Source organism: Carcharhinus amblyrhynchos, chromosome 13 (assembly GCF_965287045.1).
Source record: "Carcharhinus amblyrhynchos chromosome 13, sCarAmb.v2.hapA, whole genome shotgun sequence".
Classification (NCBI taxonomy): Eukaryota; Metazoa; Chordata; class Chondrichthyes; order Carcharhiniformes; family Carcharhinidae; genus Carcharhinus; species Carcharhinus amblyrhynchos.
The window spans coordinates 70,712,836-70,730,933 of record NC_137336.1 but is presented as its reverse complement, the minus strand read 5'-3'; the positions used below and the strand labels follow the sequence as shown (position 1 = coordinate 70,730,933).

The following is an 18,098-nucleotide window of genomic DNA, read 5'->3' as shown; positions in this document are numbered from 1 at the left end:
GAGAAAGTGAGTGAAAAAGCGGAAAGAGTAAAGGGAGAGCGAGTGAACAAGAAGGAGAGAGAGCTGACAAAGGAAAGATGGAAGAGAGAGTGAACAAGGGGGATGAGTGAAGAGTGAGTGAGCAAGGGGAAAAGCTAAAAGAAGAGAGAGCAAGGGGAAGACTGAAAACAGAGCAAGACAACAAGAGGAACTTTAATGAGGGAGAGAGCAAGAGGCAGAGTAAAGGAGAGAGAATGAATAAGGGGAAGAGTAAAGAGAGAGTGGAAAAAGGAAGAATAAAGGAAAGAGTAAAGACGGAGAGTATCAACAGAGGCAAAGAATAAAGAGGAATTGAACAATGGGGATGAGTGAAGAGAAAGAGTGAACAAGGAGGAAAAGTGAAGAGAAGGTGATGAAGAGAGGAGAGAGAGTGAATGAGGGGGAAGAATAAAGACAGATATCAAGGGGAAGAGTAAAGAGAGAGAGAATGAGCGGGGGGAAGAATAAAGGGGAGGCAATGGCCTAGTGGTATTATTGTTGGACATTAACCCAGAAACTCAGCTAATGTTCGGGCGATCCAGGTTTGAATCCCGCTATGGTGGATGGTGGAACAAAATAAATAAAAAATATCTGGAATTAAGAATCTACTGATGATGATGAATCCAATGTTGATTGTCAGAAAAACACATCTGATTCACTAATGTCCTTTAAGAAAGGAAATCTGCTAACCTTACCCAGTCTGGCCTAAATTTGACCCCAGAGCCACCGCAGTTTGGTTGATGCTCAACTATCTTCTAAAGGCAACCAGGGATAGGCAGTAAATGCTGGCCAGCCCGTGATGCCCATGTCCCACGAATGACAAGAGAGAGACAGACTGAACTAAGAGGAAGAGTAAAGAGAGAGAGAGAGAGTGAACAAGAGGAGAGTGGAGAGACAGAGAGAGTGAACAAGGGGGAAAAGTGAAGAGAGAGAAAGAGAGAGAGAGGGTGAACAAGGGGGAGGAATAAAGACAGAGAGACTGGGAAAATTAAGGGAAAATTAAAGTGAGATACAGCAGACAAAGGATAAGAGTAAAGACAAAAGTGATGAAGGGGAACAGTGAAGAGAAAATGAGAGAACGGGGAGGGGGTACAGTGGGCGAGTAAAGAACGTGAGCATGAACAAAGGAGATGAGTGAAGGGAGAGAGAGTGAACGAGATTGGCGGGGTGATGGACAAAGCTATTTTTCTCTCCATCCCTCTCTGTCTCTGTTTCTCCTTTCCTCCCTATTAACAGCTCAGGTGGATTTCTGTTTACCCCTCTCACTTTGTCACTCGTACTCTTATTCTGACAGTGCTTCTTTCTCACCCATTCAATTTAACTCTCTCTTTCTCTACTCCCTCTCAATCCGTCACTCGCTACCTCTCTGTCACTACGTCATTCCCCCTCCTTCTCTCATTTGCCATTCTCTAGCTCTTTCAACCTGTAACACTCTGTCATTGTCACTTTCACTCTCATTCAGCATCTCCTCTAATTTACCATTTTATCACTCACTTTGTGATTCTTACTCTCAATCTGTCATTCAACATCACGCTCAAAATCTCTCAAATGCTCATTCAGTCAATCACTGTCAATCTCTTCTCCCTCACTGTTTGACACTCTGTCTCTCCCTGCCAGATGCTGACAATGAGAATGTGGCGCGTGCTGCTGATGCTAGTGTGCTGCTTATGGCATTTCAGTCAATTGTCGGTGATGATTACAAAGGTGAGTGTTACACTCTGCTTACACATCAGAATCCATATCGTATAGAGCAGGGGCAGGAATGGATGTTGCAGGTCCCGGGGTACAAATGCTTTAGTCGGAGTAGAGAAGGAGGTGGGGGGGGTGGGGTAGCATTATTGGTCAAGGACTGTATCACAGTGTCAGAGAGGAAGTTTGATGAGGACTTGTCTGTTGAGGTAGTATGGGCGGAGATTAGAAATAGGAGAGGAGAGGTCACCCTGCTGGGAGTCTTTTATAGACCTCCATAAAGTTCTAGAGAGGTTGAGGAAAGGATTGCGGAGACGATCCTGGTTAGGAGTGAAAGTAATAGGGTAATTGTTATGGGGGATTTTAACTTTACTAATATTGATTGGAATTGCTATAGCTCTAGCTCGTTAGAGGGGTCAGTTTTTGTTCAAAGTGTGCAGGAAGGTTTTTTGACTCAGTATGTAGATAGGCCAACTAGAGGTGAGGCTATATTGGATTTGGTGCTGGGAAATGAGCCAGACCAGGTGCTGGACTTGGAAGTTGGTGTGCATTTTGGTGATAGTGACCACAATTCGGTTACGTTCACCTTAGTGATGGAAAGGGATAGGCATGAACCTTGGGTCAGTAGTTTTAGCTGGGGGAAGGGTAATTATGAGGCTATTAGGAGAGAATTAGGAAGCATAGATTGGACTAGGAGATTACAGGGACTGGGAACGTCCGAAATGTGGAATTTTTTCAAGGAGCAGCTACTGCGGGTCTGTGATAGGTATGTCCCTGTCAGGCAAGGAGGATTTGGTAGGGCTAGGGAACCGTGGTGTACTAAAAAAGTTGATTCGTTGGTTAGGAAGAAAAAGGAGGCTTATGTTCGGATGAGGCTTGAGGGCTCAGGTAGTGCATTAGAAAGCTTTAGATTGGCTAGGAGGGAGTTGAAGAGGGAGTTAAGAAGGGCTAAAAGATGACATGAGATGACTTTGGCTGATAGGATTAAGGAGAATCCTAAGGCGTTCTATAGATATGTCAAGAACAGAAGGTTGGTTAGGGCAAGATTAGGGCCAGTTACAGACAGCAGAGGGAAGTTGTGTGTGGAACCGGAAGAGATTGGAGAGGCATTGAACCAATATTTCTCTTCGGTGTTCACGCAGGGGGACATGAATGTAGCTGAGGAGGACACTGGGGTGCAGGGGTGTAAAATAGACAGTATTGCAGTTGATATGGGGGATGTGCTGGATATTCTAGAGGGCTTGAAAATAGATAAGTCCCCTGGTCCGGACGGGATTTACCCTAGGATTCTCTGGGAGACTAGAGAGGTGATTGCAGAGCCTCTGGCTCTGATCTTCAGGTCATCGTTGGTCTCTGGTATAGTACCGGAAGATTGGAGGACAGTTTAGATTAGTGGGTCAGTGTTTTTTTTTAAAAAAACTGGTCGGCGCAACATCGTGGGCCGAAGGGCCTGTTCTGCGCTGTAATGTTCTATGTTCTATTCATGTAACTGGTAGATATGGATTCAGGACAGATATAGCAGTTAGGTACAGAATGAAGCTCCCTCTACACTGTCCCCATCAAACACTGTCTGGACATGTACAGCACAGGGTTAGATACAGAGTGAAAATCTCTCTGCACTGTCCCCATCAAACACTCTCTGGACAGGTACAGCACGGGGTTAGATACAGAGTAAAGCTCCCTCTACACTGTCCCCATCAAACACTCCCAGGACAGGTACAGCACGGGGTTAGATACGGAGTAAAGCTCCCTCTACACTGTCCCCATCAAACACTCCCAGGACAGGTACGGCATGGGGTTAGATACAGAGTAAATCTCCCTCTACACTGTCCCCATCAAACACTCCCAGGACAGGTACGGCATGGGGTTAGATACAGAGTAAATCTCCCTCTACACTGTCCCCATCAAACACTCTCTGGACAGGTACAGCACAGGGTTAGATAAAGAACAGGTATAGCACAAGGTTAGCTGCAGAGTAAAACTACGTTTACACTGTCTCGTTACAGCACAGGGTTAGATACAGAGTAAACCTCCCTCTACACTGTCCCACCAAGCATTCCCACAGATAGTTCAGCATAGGGTTAAGTACAGAGTAAACAGAATCAACTGATTGTGTTTCTGATGGCAGGGAGAGTGAGAATTTTGGTGAATCACTGGGAGAGAGAGTGAGAATTTTGGAGCAGCTGTGGGATTAGAACATAGAACACTACAGCACAAACAGGCCCTTCGGCCCACAAGTTGCGCCGACCACATCACCTACCAACCTACAGACCTATCTATAACCCTCAATCTCATTAAACCCCATATACTCATCCAGAAGTCTTTTAAAAGACCCCAGCGAGTTCGCCTCCACCACCACTGACGGCAGCCGATTCCATTCACTCACCACCCTCTGAGTGAAAAACTTACCCCTAACATCACTTCTGAACCTCCCTCCCCGCACCTTAAATCTGTGTCCTCTCGTAGCGACCATTTCAAACCGGGGAAATAGCCTCTGAGAGTCCACCCTATCTATTCCTCTCAACATTTTGTAAACTTCTATCAGGTCGCCTCTCAACCTTCGTCTCTCCAGGGAAAAGAGTCCCAGCTCCCTCAACCTAACTTCATAAGGCATGCCTCCCAGTCCAGGCAACATCCTTGTAAATCTCCTCTGCACCCTTTCAATAGCTTCTACATCTTTCCTATAGTGAGGCGACCAGAACTGCGCACAATACTCCAAATGAGGCCTGACAAGGGTCTTATAAAGTTCCAGCATTACCTCCCGACTCCTAAACTCAATCCCTCGATTAATGATTGGGAATGAGAATTTTGGAACAGCCCTGGGACAGACAGTGAGAATTTTGGAGCAACACTGGGGGGAGAGTGAGAATTTTAGAGCGGCTCTGGGGGGAGAGTGAAAATTTTGGAGTAGCACTGGGGGGAGAGTGAGAATTTTGGAGCAGCGCTGGGGAAGAGAGTGAGCATTTTGGAACGGCCTAGGATCGAGAGTGAGAAATTTGGAGCAGCTTTGGGGGGAGAATGAGAATTTTCAAATAGCACTGGGGGGGAGAGTGAAAATTTTGAAGTAGCACTGGGGGAGAGTGAGAATTTTGGAGCAATGCTGGGGAGAGAATGAGAATTTTAAAGAAGCACAGGGATAGTGAGAATTCTGGACCAGCATTGGGATAGAGAATGAGAATTTTGGAGCAGCACTGGGGCGGAGAGTGAAAATTTTAGAGAAGCACTGGGGGACCATGAGAATTTTGGAACAGCTCTGGGAGGAGAATGAGAATTTTAGAGCAGCTCTGGGATCGAGAATGAGGATTTTGGAGCAATACTGGGATAGAGAGTGAGAATTTTGGAGCAATGCTGGGGAGAGAATGAGAATTTTAAAGAAGCACAGGGATAGTGAGAATTCTGGACCAGTATTGGGATAGAGAATGAGAATTTTGGTGCAGCACTGGGAGGGAGGGTGAGAATTTTGGAGCAGCACTGGGAGGGAGGGTGAGAATTTTGGTGCAGCACTGGGAGGGAGGGTGAGAATTTTGGAGCAGCACTGGGAGGGAGGGTGAGAATTTTGGAGCAGCACTGGGAGGGAGGGTGAGAATTTTGGAGCAGCACTGGGAGGGAGGGTGAGAATTTTGGAGCAGCACTGGGAGGGAGGGTGAGAATTTTGGAACACTGGGGGAGGGGGAGAATTTTGGAGCAGCACTGGAGGACCGAATGGTCTCCTTCTGCCCTGTTGGGATTCTATGATTCTATGAGCATGCCCAACTCCCTCCACCAAGAAACATGCAGCTGGGAGGCCAGAGAATTCCCCCGGATGAGAGTAGATCTCCAGCTAATACAAACAATAACTCAGAAGGTTTTTTTACAAAGTAATAAGCACATAGGCAAAGGAAAGATGAGGCTTTAAGGGACACCATCCAATTTCCTTTTAAAATTATTACTTGTTTCTGCTTCCACTGCCCTGAAAGGCAGTGAAGTCCGACTCATCATCACTCACTTCACAAAGAAAATCATCCTCGCATCCCCCTCCATCTTAGCCTAAACTTTATATCTCTGTCACTTCATCATTGTACTTTTTATTATTCTTTCACAGGATAGCCCAGCATTTATTACCCACCCAGGATGGCACAGTGGCACTGTGGTCAGCACTGCTGCCTCACAACGCCAATGACCCGGGTTCGATTCCCGACTTGGGTCACTGTCTGTGTTGAGTTTGCACGTTCACCCTGTGTCTGCATATGTTTCCTCCGGGTGCTCCTGTTTCCTCCCACAGCCCAAAAGATGTGCATTGACTGTGTTAAATTCTCCCTCAGTTTACCCAAACAGGCACCTGAATGTGGCGACTACGGGATTTTCACAGTAACTTCATTGCAGTGTTGATGTATCCCACTTGTGGCTAATAAATAAACTTAACTTAATCATCCCTAGTTGCCCTTCAGGAAATGGTGGCGTGCTGTTTTCTTGAACCACTGCAACCCATGAGATTTAGGTACACCCACAGTGCTGTTAGAGAAGGGACTCCAGGATTTTGACCCAACAACATTGAAGGAACGGTGATGCATTTCCAAGTCAGGATGGTGAGCGACTGGGAGGGGACTTCGAGGTGGGTAGTGCTCTCAGGTATCTGATGCTCTTGTCCCTCTAGGTGGTAATCGTCATGGGTTTGGAAGATGCTGTCTTCAGCACTGAATTAGCATCAGTTTATGGGAAGAGTTATTCGAAACCTGCTATAATCTTGTACACCTTTATCAAATTTCTCTTCAATCTCCTTTACTCCAAGGGAGACAACCCCAGCTTCTGCCAACTAATATTTAAGCTAAATTCCCCCATCCCTGGAAGTATTCTGGTGAATCTCCCCCTGCACCCACTTGAGGACCCTCACATCCTTCAGGGAGTGTGGCCACGCTACCAGTGATTATAAAATGGATAAAATATAAAAACCCGGCTGAACAGTGACTGTGGTTTTTTTGCCCCTGTTGCAGATGGGAACAGTTCAATCTCCATGGAGAGCAGCGGTGATGGCAGCCGCTGTCTGAGGCTAAAAGGACAAATGAGATTCATGCCGGAATGGGAATCAATCATCTTCCTGGGCACACCCGTGTAAGACCTGGTGTAACAGAGGGGGGAAGGCAGGAGTGGGTGTGTCAGAGAGGAATGGGTGTGTCAGGGAGGAGGGGGTGTGTCAGAGAGGAGTGGGTGTGTCAGAGAGGAGCGGGTGTGTCAGAGAGGAGTGGGTGTGTCAGAGAGGAGCGGGTGTGTCAGAGAGGAGTGGGTGTGTCAGAGAGGAGCGGGTGTGTCAGAGAGGAGGGGGTGTGTCAGAGAGGAATGGGTGTGTCAGATGGGAATAGGTGTGTCAGAGAGGAGTGGGTGTGTCAGAGAGGAGTGGGTGTGTCAGAGAGGAGCGGGTGTGTCAGAGAGGAGTGGGTGTGTCAGAGAGGAGCGGGTGTGTCAGAGAGGAGGGGGTGTGTCAGAGAGGAATGGGTGTGTCAGATGGGAATAGGTGTGTCAGAGAGGAGTGGGTGTGTCAGAGAGGAGTGGGTGTGTCAGAGAGGAATGGGTGTGTCAGAGAGGAATGGGTGCGTCAGAGAGGAGTGGGTGTGTCAGAGAGGAGCGGGTGTGTCAGAGAGGAATGGGTGTGTCAGAGAGGAGTGGGCGTGTCAGAGAGGAGTGGGTGTGTCAGAGAGGAGCGGGAGTAAGAGGAGTGGGTGTGTCAGAGAGGAGGGGGTTTATCAGAGAGGAGTGGGTGTGTCAGAGAGGAGCGGGAGTAAGAGGAGTGGGTGTGTCAGATAGGAATGGGTGTGTCAGAGTGGAAAGGGTGTGTCAGAGAGGAGCGGGAGTAAGAGGAGTGGGTGTGTCAGATAGGAGGGGGTGTGTCAGATAGGAATGGGTGTGTCAGACAGGATTGGGTGTGTCAGAGAGGAGTGGGTGTGTCAGAGAGGAATGGGTGTGTCAGAGAGGAGCGGGTGTGTCACAGAGGAGCGGGTGTGTCAGAGAGTAATAGGTGTGTCAGAGAGGAGTGTGTGTGTCAGAGAGGAGTGGGTCTGTCAGTGAGGAATGGGTGTGTCAGAGAGGAGCGGGAGTGTCAGAGAGGAGTGGGTGCGTCACAGAGGAGCGGGTGTGTCAGAGAGGAGTGGGTGTGTCAGAAAGGAGTGGGTGCGTCAGAGAGGAGAGGGTGTGTCACAGAGGAGTGGGTATGTCAGAGAGGAGTGGGTGTGTCAGAGAGGAATGGGTGTGTCAGAGAGGAATAGGTGTGTCAGAGAGGAGCGGGTGTGTCACAGAGGAGCGGGTGTGTCAGAGAGTAATAGGTGTGTCAGAGAGGAGTGTGTGTGTCAGAGAGGAGTGGGTCTGTCAGTGAGGAATGGGTGTGTCAGAGAGGAGCGGGAGTGTCAGAGAGGAGTGGGTGTGTCAGAGAGGAGTGGGTGCGTCAGAGAGGAGGGGGTGTTTTAGAGAGGAGTGGGTGTGTCAGAGAGGAGTGGGTGCGTCAGAGAGGAGCGGGTGTGTCAGAGAGGAGCGGGTGTGTCAGAGAGGAGCGGGTGTGTCAGAGTGGAATGGGTGTGTCAGTGAGGAATGGGTGTGTCAGAGTGGAATGGGTGTGTCAGTGAGGAATGGGTGTGTCAGAGAGGAGCGGGTGTGTCAGAGAGGAGTGGGTGTGTCAGAGAGGAGTGGGTGCGTCAGAGAGGAGGGGGTGTTTTAGAGAGGAGTGGGTGTGTCAGAGAGGAGTGGGTGCGTCAGAGAGGAGCGGGTGTGTCAGAGAGGAGCGGGTGTGTCAGAGAGGAGCGGGTGTGTCAGAGAGGAGCGGGTGTGTCAGAGAGGAGGGGGTGTGTCAGAGAGGAGCGGGTGTGTCAGAGAGGAGGGGTTGCGTCAGAGAGGAGCGGGTGCATCAGAGAGGAGCGGGTGTGTCGGAGAGGAGGTGGTGTGTCAGAGAGGAGTGGGTGTGTCGGAGAGGAGGTGGTGTGTCAGAGAGGAGTGGGTGTGTCAAAGAGGAGCGGGTGTGTCAGAGAGGAATGGATGTGTCAGAGAGGAGGGGTTGCGTCAGAGAGGAGGGGGTGTGTCAGAGAGGAATGGGTGTGTCAGAGAGGAGGGGTTGCGTCAGAGAGGAGCGGGTGCATCAGAGAGGAGCGGGTGTGTCGGAGAGGAGGTGGTGTGTCAGAGAGGAGTGGGTGTGTCGGAGAGGAGGTGGTGTGTCAGAGAGGAGTGGGTGTGTCAAAGAGGAGCGGGTGTGTCAGAGAGGAATGGATGTGTCAGAGAGGAGCGGGTGCGCCAGAGAGGAGGGGGTGAGTCAGAGAGGAGCTGGTGTGTCAGAGAGGAATGGTTGTGTCAGAGAGGAGTGGGTGCGTCAGAGAGGAGCGGGTGTGTCAGAGAGGAGCAGGTGCGTCAGAGAGGAGCGGGTGTGTCAGAGAGGAGCGGGTGTGTCAGAGAGGAGTGGGTGCGTCAGAGAGGAGCGGGTGTGTCAGAGAGGAGCGGGTGTGTCAGAGAGGAGCGGGTGTGTCAGAGAGGAGCGGGTGTGTCAGAGAGGAGTGGGTGTGTCAGAGAGGAGCGGGTGTGTCAGAGAGGAGGGGGTGTGTCAGAGAGGAGCGGGTGTGTCAGAGAGGAGGGGGTGTGTCAGAGAGGAGCGGGTGTGTCAGAGAGGAGGTGGGTGTGTCAGAGAGGAGGGGTTGCGTCAGAGAGGAGCGGGTGTGTCAGAGAGGAGCGGGTGTGTCAGAGAGGAGCGGGTGTGTCAGAGAGGAGTGGGTGTGTCAGAGAGGAGCGGGTGTGTCAGAGAGGAGGGGGTGTGTCAGAGAGGAGCGGGTGTGTCAGAGAGGAGGGGTTGCGTCAGAGAGGAGCGGGTGCATCAGAGAGGAGCGGGTGTGTCGGAGAGGAGGTGGTGTGTCAGAGAGGAGTGGGTGTGTCGGAGAGGAGGTGGTGTGTCAGAGAGGAGGGGTGTGTCAGAGAGGAGTGGGTGTGTCGGAGAGGAGGTGGTGTGTCAGAGAGGAGCGGGTGTGTCAGAGAGGAATGGATGTGTCAGAGAGGAGGGGTGTGTCAGAGAGGAGTGGGTGTGTCGGAGAGGAGGTGGTGTGTCAGAGAGGAGGGGTGTGTCAGAGAGGAGTGGGTGTGTCGGAGAGGAGGTGGTGTGTCAGAGAGGAGCGGGTGTGTCAGAGAGGAATGGATGTGTCAGAGAGGAGGGGGTGTGTCAGAGAGGAATGGGTGTGTCAGAGAGGAGCGGGTGCGCCAGAGAGGAGGGGGTGAGTCAGAGAGGAGCTGGTGTGTCAGAGAGGAATGGTTGTGTCAGAGAGGAATGGTTGTGTCAGAGAGGAATGGTTGTGTCAGAAAGGAATGGGTGTGTCAGAGAGGAGCGGGTGTGTCAGAGAGGAGCAGGTGCGTCAGAGAGGAGCGGGTGTGTCAGAGTGGAGCGAGTGTGTCACAGAGGAGTGGGTGTGTCAGAGAGAAGTGGGTGTATCAGAGAGGAGCGGGTGTATCAGAGAGGAATGGGTGCGTCAGAGAGGAGCGTTTGTGTCAGAGAGGAGTGGGTGTGTCAGAGAGGAATGGGTGTGTCAGAGAGGAGCGGATGTGTCAGAGAGCAGCGGGTGTGTCAGAGCGGAGGGGGTGTGTCAGAGAGTGGGGGTCTGTCAGAGAGGAGGGGGTGTGTCAGAGAGGAGTGGGTGCGTCAGAGAGGAGTGGGTGCGTCAGAGAGGAGCGGGTGCGTCAGAGAGGAGTGGGTGCGTCAGAGAGGAGGGGGTGCGTCAGAGAGGAGTGGGTGTGTCAGAGAGGAGCGGGGGTGTCAGAGAGGAGGGGGTGCGTCAGAGAGGAGCGGGTGCGTCAGAGAGGAGGGGGTGTGTCAGAGAGGAGCGGGTGTGTCAGAGAGGAGTGGGTGCGTCAGAGAGGAGGGGGTGTGTCAGAGAGGAGCGGGTGTGTCAGAGAGGAGCGGGTGCATCAGAGAGGAGCGGGTGTGTCAGAGAGGAGCGGGGGTGTCAGAGAGGAGGGGGTGTGTCAGAGAGGAGTGGGTGTGTCAGAGAGGAGCGGGGGTGTCAGAGAGGAGGGGGTGTGTCAGTGAGGAATGGGTGTGTCAGTGAGGAGTGGGTGTGTCAGAGAGGAGTGGGTGCGTCAGAGAGGAGGGGGTGCATCAGAGAGGAGTGGGTGCGTCAGAGAGGAGGGGGTGCATCAGAGACAAGTGGGTGAGTCAGAGAGGAGCGGGTGTGTCAGAGAGGAGGGGGTGTGTCAGAGAGGAGGGGGTGTGTCAGAGAGGAGCGGGTGTGTCAGGAGGGGGTGTGTCAGAGTGGAGGGGATGTGTCAGAGATGAGCGAGTGCGTCAGAGAGGAAGGGGGCTTGTGTCAGAGAGGAGGGGGTGTGTCAGAGAGGAAGGGTGTGTGTCAGAGAGGAGGGGATGTGTCAGAGATGAGCGAGTGCGTCAGAGAGGAAGGGGGCTTGTGTCAGAGAGGAGGGGGTGTGTCAGAGAGGAGGGGGTGCGTCAGAGAGGAGTGGGTGTGTCAGAGAGGAGCGGGTGTGTCAGAGAGGAAGGGTGTGTGTCAGAGAGGAGGGGGTGTGTCAGAGAGGAGGGGGTGTGTCAGAGAGGAGGGGGTGTGTCAGAGAGGAGCGGGTGTGTCAGAGAGGAGGGGGTGTGTCAGAGAGGAGGGGGTGTGTCAGAGAGGAGCGGGTGTGTCAGAGAGGAGGGGGTGTGTCAGAGAGGAGGGGGTGTGTCAGAGAGGAGTGGGTGTGTCAGAGAGGAGGGGTGCGTCAGAGAGGAGGGAGTGTGTCAGAGAGGAATGGGTGTGTCAGAGAGGAGGGGGGCTTGTGTCAGAGAGGAAGGGGTGTGTCAGAGAGGAGGGGGTGTGTCAGAGAGGAGGGGGTGTGTCAGAGAAGAGCGAGTGCTTCAGAGAGGAATGGGTGTGTCAGAGAGGAATGGGTGTGTCAGAGAGGAGTGGGTCTGTCAGTGAGGAGGGGGTATGTCAGTGAGGAGCGGGAGCGTCAGAGAGGAATGGGTGTGTGAGAGAGGAGTGGGTGTTTTAGAGAGGAGTGGGTGTGTCAGAGAGGAGTGGGTGTGTCAGAGAGGAGGGGTGTGTCAGAGAGGAGGGGGTGCGTCAGAGAGGAGCGGGTGCGTCAGAGAGGAGTGGGTGCGTCAGAGAGGAGTGGGTGCGTCAGAGAGGAGGGGGTGTGTCAGAGAGGAGTGGGTGTGTCAGAGAGGAGTGGGTGTGTCAGAGAGGAGCGGGGGTGTCAGAGAGGAATGGGTGTGTCAGAGAGGAGTGGGTGTGTCAGAGAGGAGCGGGGGTGTCAGAGAGGAGGGGGTGCGTCAGAGAGGAGCGGGTGCGTCAGAGAGGAGTGGGGGTGTCAGAGAGGAGTGGGTGTGTCAGAGAGGAGTGGGTGTGTCAGAGAGGAGTGGGTGTGTCAGAGAGGAGGGGGTGTGTCGGAGGGGAGGGGGTGCGTCAGAGAGGAGCGGGTGCGTCAGAGAGGAGGGGGTGTGTCAGAGAGGAGCGGGTGTGTCAGAGAGGAGGGGGTGTGTCAGAGAGGAGTGGGTGTGTCAGAGAGGAATGGGTGTGTCAGAGAGGAGCGGGTGCGCCAGAGAGGAATAGGTGTGTCGGAGAGGAATGGGTGTGTCAGAGAGGAGCGGGGGTGTCAGAGAGGAGGGGGTGCGTCAGAGAGGAGCGGGTGTGTCAGAGAGGAGGGGGTGTGTCAGAGAGGAGTGGGTGTGTCAGAGAGGAATGGGTGTGTCAGAGAGGAGCGGGTGTGTCAGAGAGGAGGGGGTGTGTCAGAGAGGAGTGGGTGTGTCAGAGAGGAATGGGTGTGTCAGAGAGGAGCGGGTGCGCCAGAGAGGAGTGGGTGTGTCAGAGAGCAGCCGTTGTGTCAGAGAGGAGTGGGTGTGTCTGTGAGGAATGGGTGTGTCAGAGAGAAGTGGGTGTATCAGAGAGGAGCGGGTGTATCAGAGAGGAATGGGTGCGTCACAGAGGAGCGTTTGTGTCAGAGAGGAGTGGGTGTGTCAGAGAGGAGCGGGTGTGTCAGAGCGGAGGGGGTGTGTCAGAGAGGAGGGGGTGTGTCAGAGAGGAGTGGGTGTGTCTGTGAGGAATGGGTGTGTCAGAGAGAAGTGGGTGTATCAGAGAGGAGCGGGTGTATCAGAGAGGAATGGGTGCGTCACAGAGGAGCGTTTGTGTCAGAGAGGAGTGGGTGTGTCAGAGAGGAGCGGGTGTGTCAGAGCGGAGGGGGTGTGTCAGAGAGGAGTGGGTGTGTCATGGAGGAATGGGTGTGTCATGGAGGAATGGGTGTGTCAGAGTGGAGCGGGTGTGTCAGAGAGGAATGGGTGTGTCACGGAGGAATGGGTGTGTCAGAGTGGAGCGGGTGTGTCAGAGAGGAATGGGTGTGTCAGAGAGGAGTGGGTGTGTCAGAGAGGAATGGGTGTGTCAGAGAGGAGTGGGTGTGTCAGAGAGGAGTGGGTGTGTGAGAGAGGAGCGGGTGTGTCAGTGAGGAGTGGGTGTGTCAGAGGAGGGGGTGTGTCAGAGAGGAGTGGGTGTGTCACGGAGGAATGGGTGTGTCAGAGAGGAATGGGTGTGTCACGGAGGAATGGGTGTGTCAGAGAGGAGGGGGTGTGTCAGAGAGGAATGGGTGTGTCAGAGAGGAGTGGGTGTGTCAGAGAGGAGTGGGTGTGTGAGAGAGGAGCGGGTGTGTCAGTGAGGAGTGGGTGTGTCAGAGGAGGGGGTGTGTCAGAGAGGAGTGGGTGTGTCAGAGAGGAGGGGGTGTGTCTGTGAGGAATGGGTGTGTCAGAGAGAAGTGGGTGTATCAGAGAGGAGCGGGTGTATCAGAGAGGAATGGGTGTGTCAGAGAGGAGTGGGTGTGTCTGTGAGGAATGGGTGTGTCAGAGAGAAGTGGGTGTATCAGAGAGGAGCGGGTGTATCAGAGAGGAATGGGTGCGTCAGAGAGGAGCGTTTGTGTCAGAGTGGAGTGGGTGTGTCAGAGAGGAGCGGATGTGTCAGAGAGCAGCGGGTGTGTCAGAGCGGAGGGGGTGTGTCAGAGAGTGGGGGTCTGTCAGAGAGGAGGGGGTGTGTCAGAGAGTAATGGGTGTGTCACGGAGGAATGGGTGTGTCAGAGAGGAATGGGTGTGTCACGGAGGAATGGGTGTGTCAGAGTGGAGTGGGTGTGTCAGAGAGGAATGGGTGTGTCAGAGAGGAGGGGGTGTGTCAGAGAGGAGGGGGTGTGTCAGAGAGGAGTGGGTGTGTGAGAGAGGAGCGGGTGTGTCAGAGACGAATGGGTGTGTCAGAGAGGAGTGGGTGTGTCAGAGAGGAGTGGGTGTGTGAGAGAGGAATGGGTGTGTCAGAGAGGAATGGGTGTGTCACGGAGGAATGGGTGTGTCAGAGAGGAATGGGTGTGTCACGGAGGAATGGGTGTGTCAGAGAGGAGGGGGTGTGTCAGAGAGGAATGGGTGTGTCAGAGAGGAGTGGGTGTGTCAGAGAGGAGTGGGTGTGTGAGAGAGGAGCGGGTGTGTCAGTGAGGAGTGGGTGTGTCAGAGGAGGGGGTGTGTCAGAGAGGAGTGGGTGTGTCAGAGAGGAAGGGGTGTGTCAGAGAGGAGGGGGTGTGTCAGTGAGGAATGGGTGTGTCAGAGAGGAGTGGGTGTGTCTGTGAGGAATGGGTGTGTCAGAGAGAAGTGGGTGTATCAGAGAGGAGCGGGTGTATCAGAGAGGAATGGGTGCGTCAGAGAGGAGCGTTTGTGTCAGAGTGGAGTGGGTGTGTCAGAGAGGAGCGGATGTGTCAGAGAGCAGCGGGTGTGTCAGAGCGGAGGGGGTGTGTCAGAGAGGAGGGGGTGTGTCAGAGAGTAATGGGTGTGTCACGGAGGAATGGGTGTGTCAGAGAGGAATGGGTGTGTCACGGAGGAATGGGTGTGTCAGAGAGGAGGGGGTGTGTCAGAGAGGAGGGGGTGTGTCAGAGAGGAGTGGGTGTGTGAGAGAGGAGCGGGTGTGTCAGAGACGAATGGGTGTGTCAGAGAGGAGTGGGTGTGTCAGAGAGGAGTGGGTGTGTGAGAGAGGAGCGGGTGTGTCAGAGAGGAGTGGGTGTGTGAGAGAGGAATGGGTGTGTCAGAGAGGAGTGGGTGTGTCAGAGAGGAGGGGGTGTGTCAGAGACGAATGGGTGTGTCAGAGAGGAGTGGGTGTGTCAGAGAGGAGTGGGTGTGTGAGAGAGGAATGGGTGTGTCAGAGAGGAGTGGGTGTGTCAGAGTGGAGCGGGTGTGTCAGAGAGGAATGGGTGTGTCAGAGAGGAGGGGGTGTGTCAGAGACGAATGGGTGTGTCAGAGAGGAGTGGGTGTGTCAGAGAGGAGTGGGTGTGTGAGAGAGGAGCGGGTGCGTCAGTGAGGAGTGGGTGTGTCAGAGGAGGGGGTGTGTCAGAGAGGAGTGGGTGTGTCAGAGAGGAAGGGGTGTGTCAGAGAGGAGGGGGTGTGTCAGTGAGGAATGGGTGTGTCAGAGAGGAGGGGGTGTGTCAGAGAGGAGTGGGTGTGTCAGAGAGGAAGGGGTGTGTCAGAGAGGAGGGGGTGTGTCAGTGAGGAATGGGTGTGTCAGTGAGGAGTGGGTGTGTCAGAGAGGAGGGGGTGCGTCAGAGAGTGGGGGTCTGTCAGAGAGGAGGGGGTGTGTCAGAGAGTAATGGGTGTGTCAGAGAGGAGTGGGTGTGTGAGAGAGGAGCGGGTGCGTCAGTGAGGAGTGGGTGTGTCAGAGAGGAGTGGGTGTGTGAGAGAGGAGCGGGTGCGTCAGTGAGGAGGGGGTGCGTCAGTGAGGAGTGGGTGTGTCAGAGAGGAAGGGTGTGTCAGAGAGGAGTGGGTGTGTCAGAGAGGAAGGGGTGTGTCAGAGAGGAGGGGGTGCGTCAGAGAGGAGTGGGTGCGTCAGAGAGGAGGGGGTGCATCAGAGACAAGTGGGTGAGTCAGAGAGGAGCGGGTGTGTCAGAGAGGAGCGGGTGTGTCAGAGAGGAGTGGGTGTGTCAGAGAGGAGCGGGTGTGTCAGAGATGAGCGAGTGCGTCAGAGAGGAAGGGGGCTTGTGTCAGAGAGGAGGGGGTGTGTCAGAGAGGAGGGGGTGTGTCAGAGCGGAGTGGGTGTGTCAGAGAGGAGTGGGTGTGTCAGAGAGGAGCGGGTGTGTCAGAGAGGAAGGGTGTGTGTCAGAGAGGAGTGGGTGTGTCAGAGAGGAGGGGGTGTGTCAGAGCGGAGTGGGTGTGTCAGAGAGGTGCGGGTGTGTCAGAGAGGAGTGGGTGTGTCAGAGTGGAGGGGATGTGTCAGAGAGGAGGGGGTGTGTCAGTGAGGAATGGGTGTGTCAGAGAGGAGGGGGTGCGTCAGTGAGGAGGGGGTGTGTCAGAGAGGAGCGGGTGTGTCAGAGAGGAGGGGGTGTGTCAGAGAGGAGGGGGTGTGTCAGAGAGGAGGGGGTGTGTCAGAGTGGAGCGGGTGTGTCAGAGAGGAGGGGGTGCGTCAGTGAGGAGGGGGTGTGTCAGAGAGGAGGGGGTGCGTCAGTGAGGAGGGGGTGTGTCAGACAGGAGGGGGTGTGTTAGAGAGGAGGGGGTGCGTCAGAGAGGAGGGGGTGTGTCAGAGAGGAGGGGGTGTGTCAGAGAGGAGGGGGTGCGTCAGAGAGGAGCGGGTGCGTCAGAGATGAGGGGGTGTGTCAGGGAGGAGGGGGTGTGTCTGGGAGGAGGGGTGCGTCAGAGAGGAGGGGGTGTGTCAGGGAAGAGTGTGTGTGTCAGAGAGGAGGGGGTGCGTCAGAGAGGAGGGGGTGCATCAGAGAGGAGGGGGTGTGTCAGAGAGGAGCGGGTGCGTCAGAGAGGAGGGGGTGTGTCAGAGAGGAGCGGGTGCGTCAGAGAGGAATGGGTGTGTCAGAGAGGAATGGGTGTGTCAGAGAGGAGTGGGTGTTTCAGAGAGGAGTGGGTGTGTCAGCGAGGAATGGGTGTGTCAGAGAGGAGTGGGTGTTTCAGAGAGGAGTGGGTGTGTCAGAGAGGAGTGGGTGTGTCAGAGAGGAATGGGTGCGTCAGAGAGGAGGGGGTGTGTCAGAGAGGAGGGGGTGTGTCAGTGAGGAGGGGGTGTGTCAGAGAGGAAAGGGGCTTGTGTCGGAGAGGAGGGGGTGTGTGAGAGAGGAGGGGGTGCGTCAGAGAGGAGGGGGTGTGTCAGAGAGGAAAGGGGCTTGTGTCAGAGAGGAGGGGGTGTGTGAGAGAGGAGGGGGTGCGTCAGAGAGGAGGGGGTGTGTCAGAGAGGAGGGGGGGCGTCAGTGAGGAGGGGGTGTGTCAGAGAGGAGGGGGTGCGTCAGTGAGGAGGGGGTGTGTCAGAGAGGAGGGGGTGTGTCAGAGAGGAGTGGGTGTGTCAGAGAGGAGCGGGTGTGTCAGAGAGGAATGGGTGTGTCAGAGAGGAGGGGGTGCGTCAGAGAGGAATGGGTGTGTCAGAGAGGAATGGGTGTGTCAGAGAGGAATGGGTGTGTCAGAGAGGAGTGGGTGTGTCACAGAGGAGTGGGTGTGTCAGAGAGGAGGGGGTGCGTCAGAGAGGAAGGGGGCTTGTGTCAGAGAGGAGGGGGTGTGTGAGAGAGGAGGGGGTGCGTCAGTGAGGAGGGGGTGTGTCAGAGAGGAGGGGTTGTGTCAGAGAGGAGTGGGTGTGTCAGAGAGGAGTGGGTGCGTCAGAGATGAGGGGGTGTGTCAGGGAGGAGGGGTGCGTCAGAGAGGAGGGGGTGTGTCAGAGAGGAGCGGGTGTGTCAGAGAGGAGGGGATGCGTCAGAGAGGAGGGGGTGCGTCAGAGAGGAGCGGGTGTGTCAGAGAGGAGGGCGTGTGTCAGAGAGGAGGGGGTGCGTCAGAGAGGAGCGGGGGTGTCAGAGAGGAGGGGGTGCGTCAGAGATGAGGGGGTGCGTCAGAGATGAGGGGGTGTTTCAGGGAGGAGGGGTGCGTCACAGAGGAGGGTTGTGTCAGAGCGGAGGGTTGTGTCAGAGAGGAGGGGGTGTGTCAGAGAGGAGCGGGCACGTCAGAGAGGAGTGGGTGTGTCGGAGAGGAGCGGGTGTGTCAGAGAGGAATGCGTGTGTCAGAGGGGAGCGGGTGTCTCAGAGTGGAGTGGGTGTGTCAGAGAGGAGGGGGTGCGTCAGTGAGGAGTGGGTGTGTCAGAGAGGAAGGGGTGTGTCAGAGAGGAGTGGGTGTGTCAGAGAGGAAGGGGTGTGTCAGAGAGGAGGGGGTGTGTCAGTGAGGAATGGGTGTGTCAGTGAGGAGTGGGTGTGTCAGAGAGGAATGGGTGCGTCAGAGAGGAGTGGGTGTGTCAGAGAGGAGGGGGTGCGTCAGAGAGGAGTGGGTGCGTCAGAGAGGAGCGGGTGTGTCAGAGAGGAGTGGGTGTGTCAGAGAGGAGGGGGTGTGTCAGAGACAAGTGGGTGAGTCAGAGAGGAGCGGGTGTGTCAGAGAGGAGCGGGTGTGTCAGAGAGGAGTGGGTGTGTCAGAGAGGAGGGGGTGTGTCAGA

The 18,098-nt window shown here is 54.8% G+C and overlaps 1 protein-coding gene across 1 annotated transcript in view; it reads left to right on the top strand.

Annotated features, from left to right (window-relative positions):
* Window positions 1-18,098, top strand: part of LOC145351310 (soluble guanylate cyclase gcy-31-like) — a 162,022-nt gene that overhangs the window by 66,544 nt on the left and 77,380 nt on the right. The window contains exon 9 of the mRNA XM_080200933.1: window positions 6,688-6,795. Within this exon, the coding sequence (XP_080057059.1) occupies window positions 6,688-6,795 (108 nt within the window). The remainder of the gene's footprint in view (window positions 1-6,687; window positions 6,796-18,098) is intronic.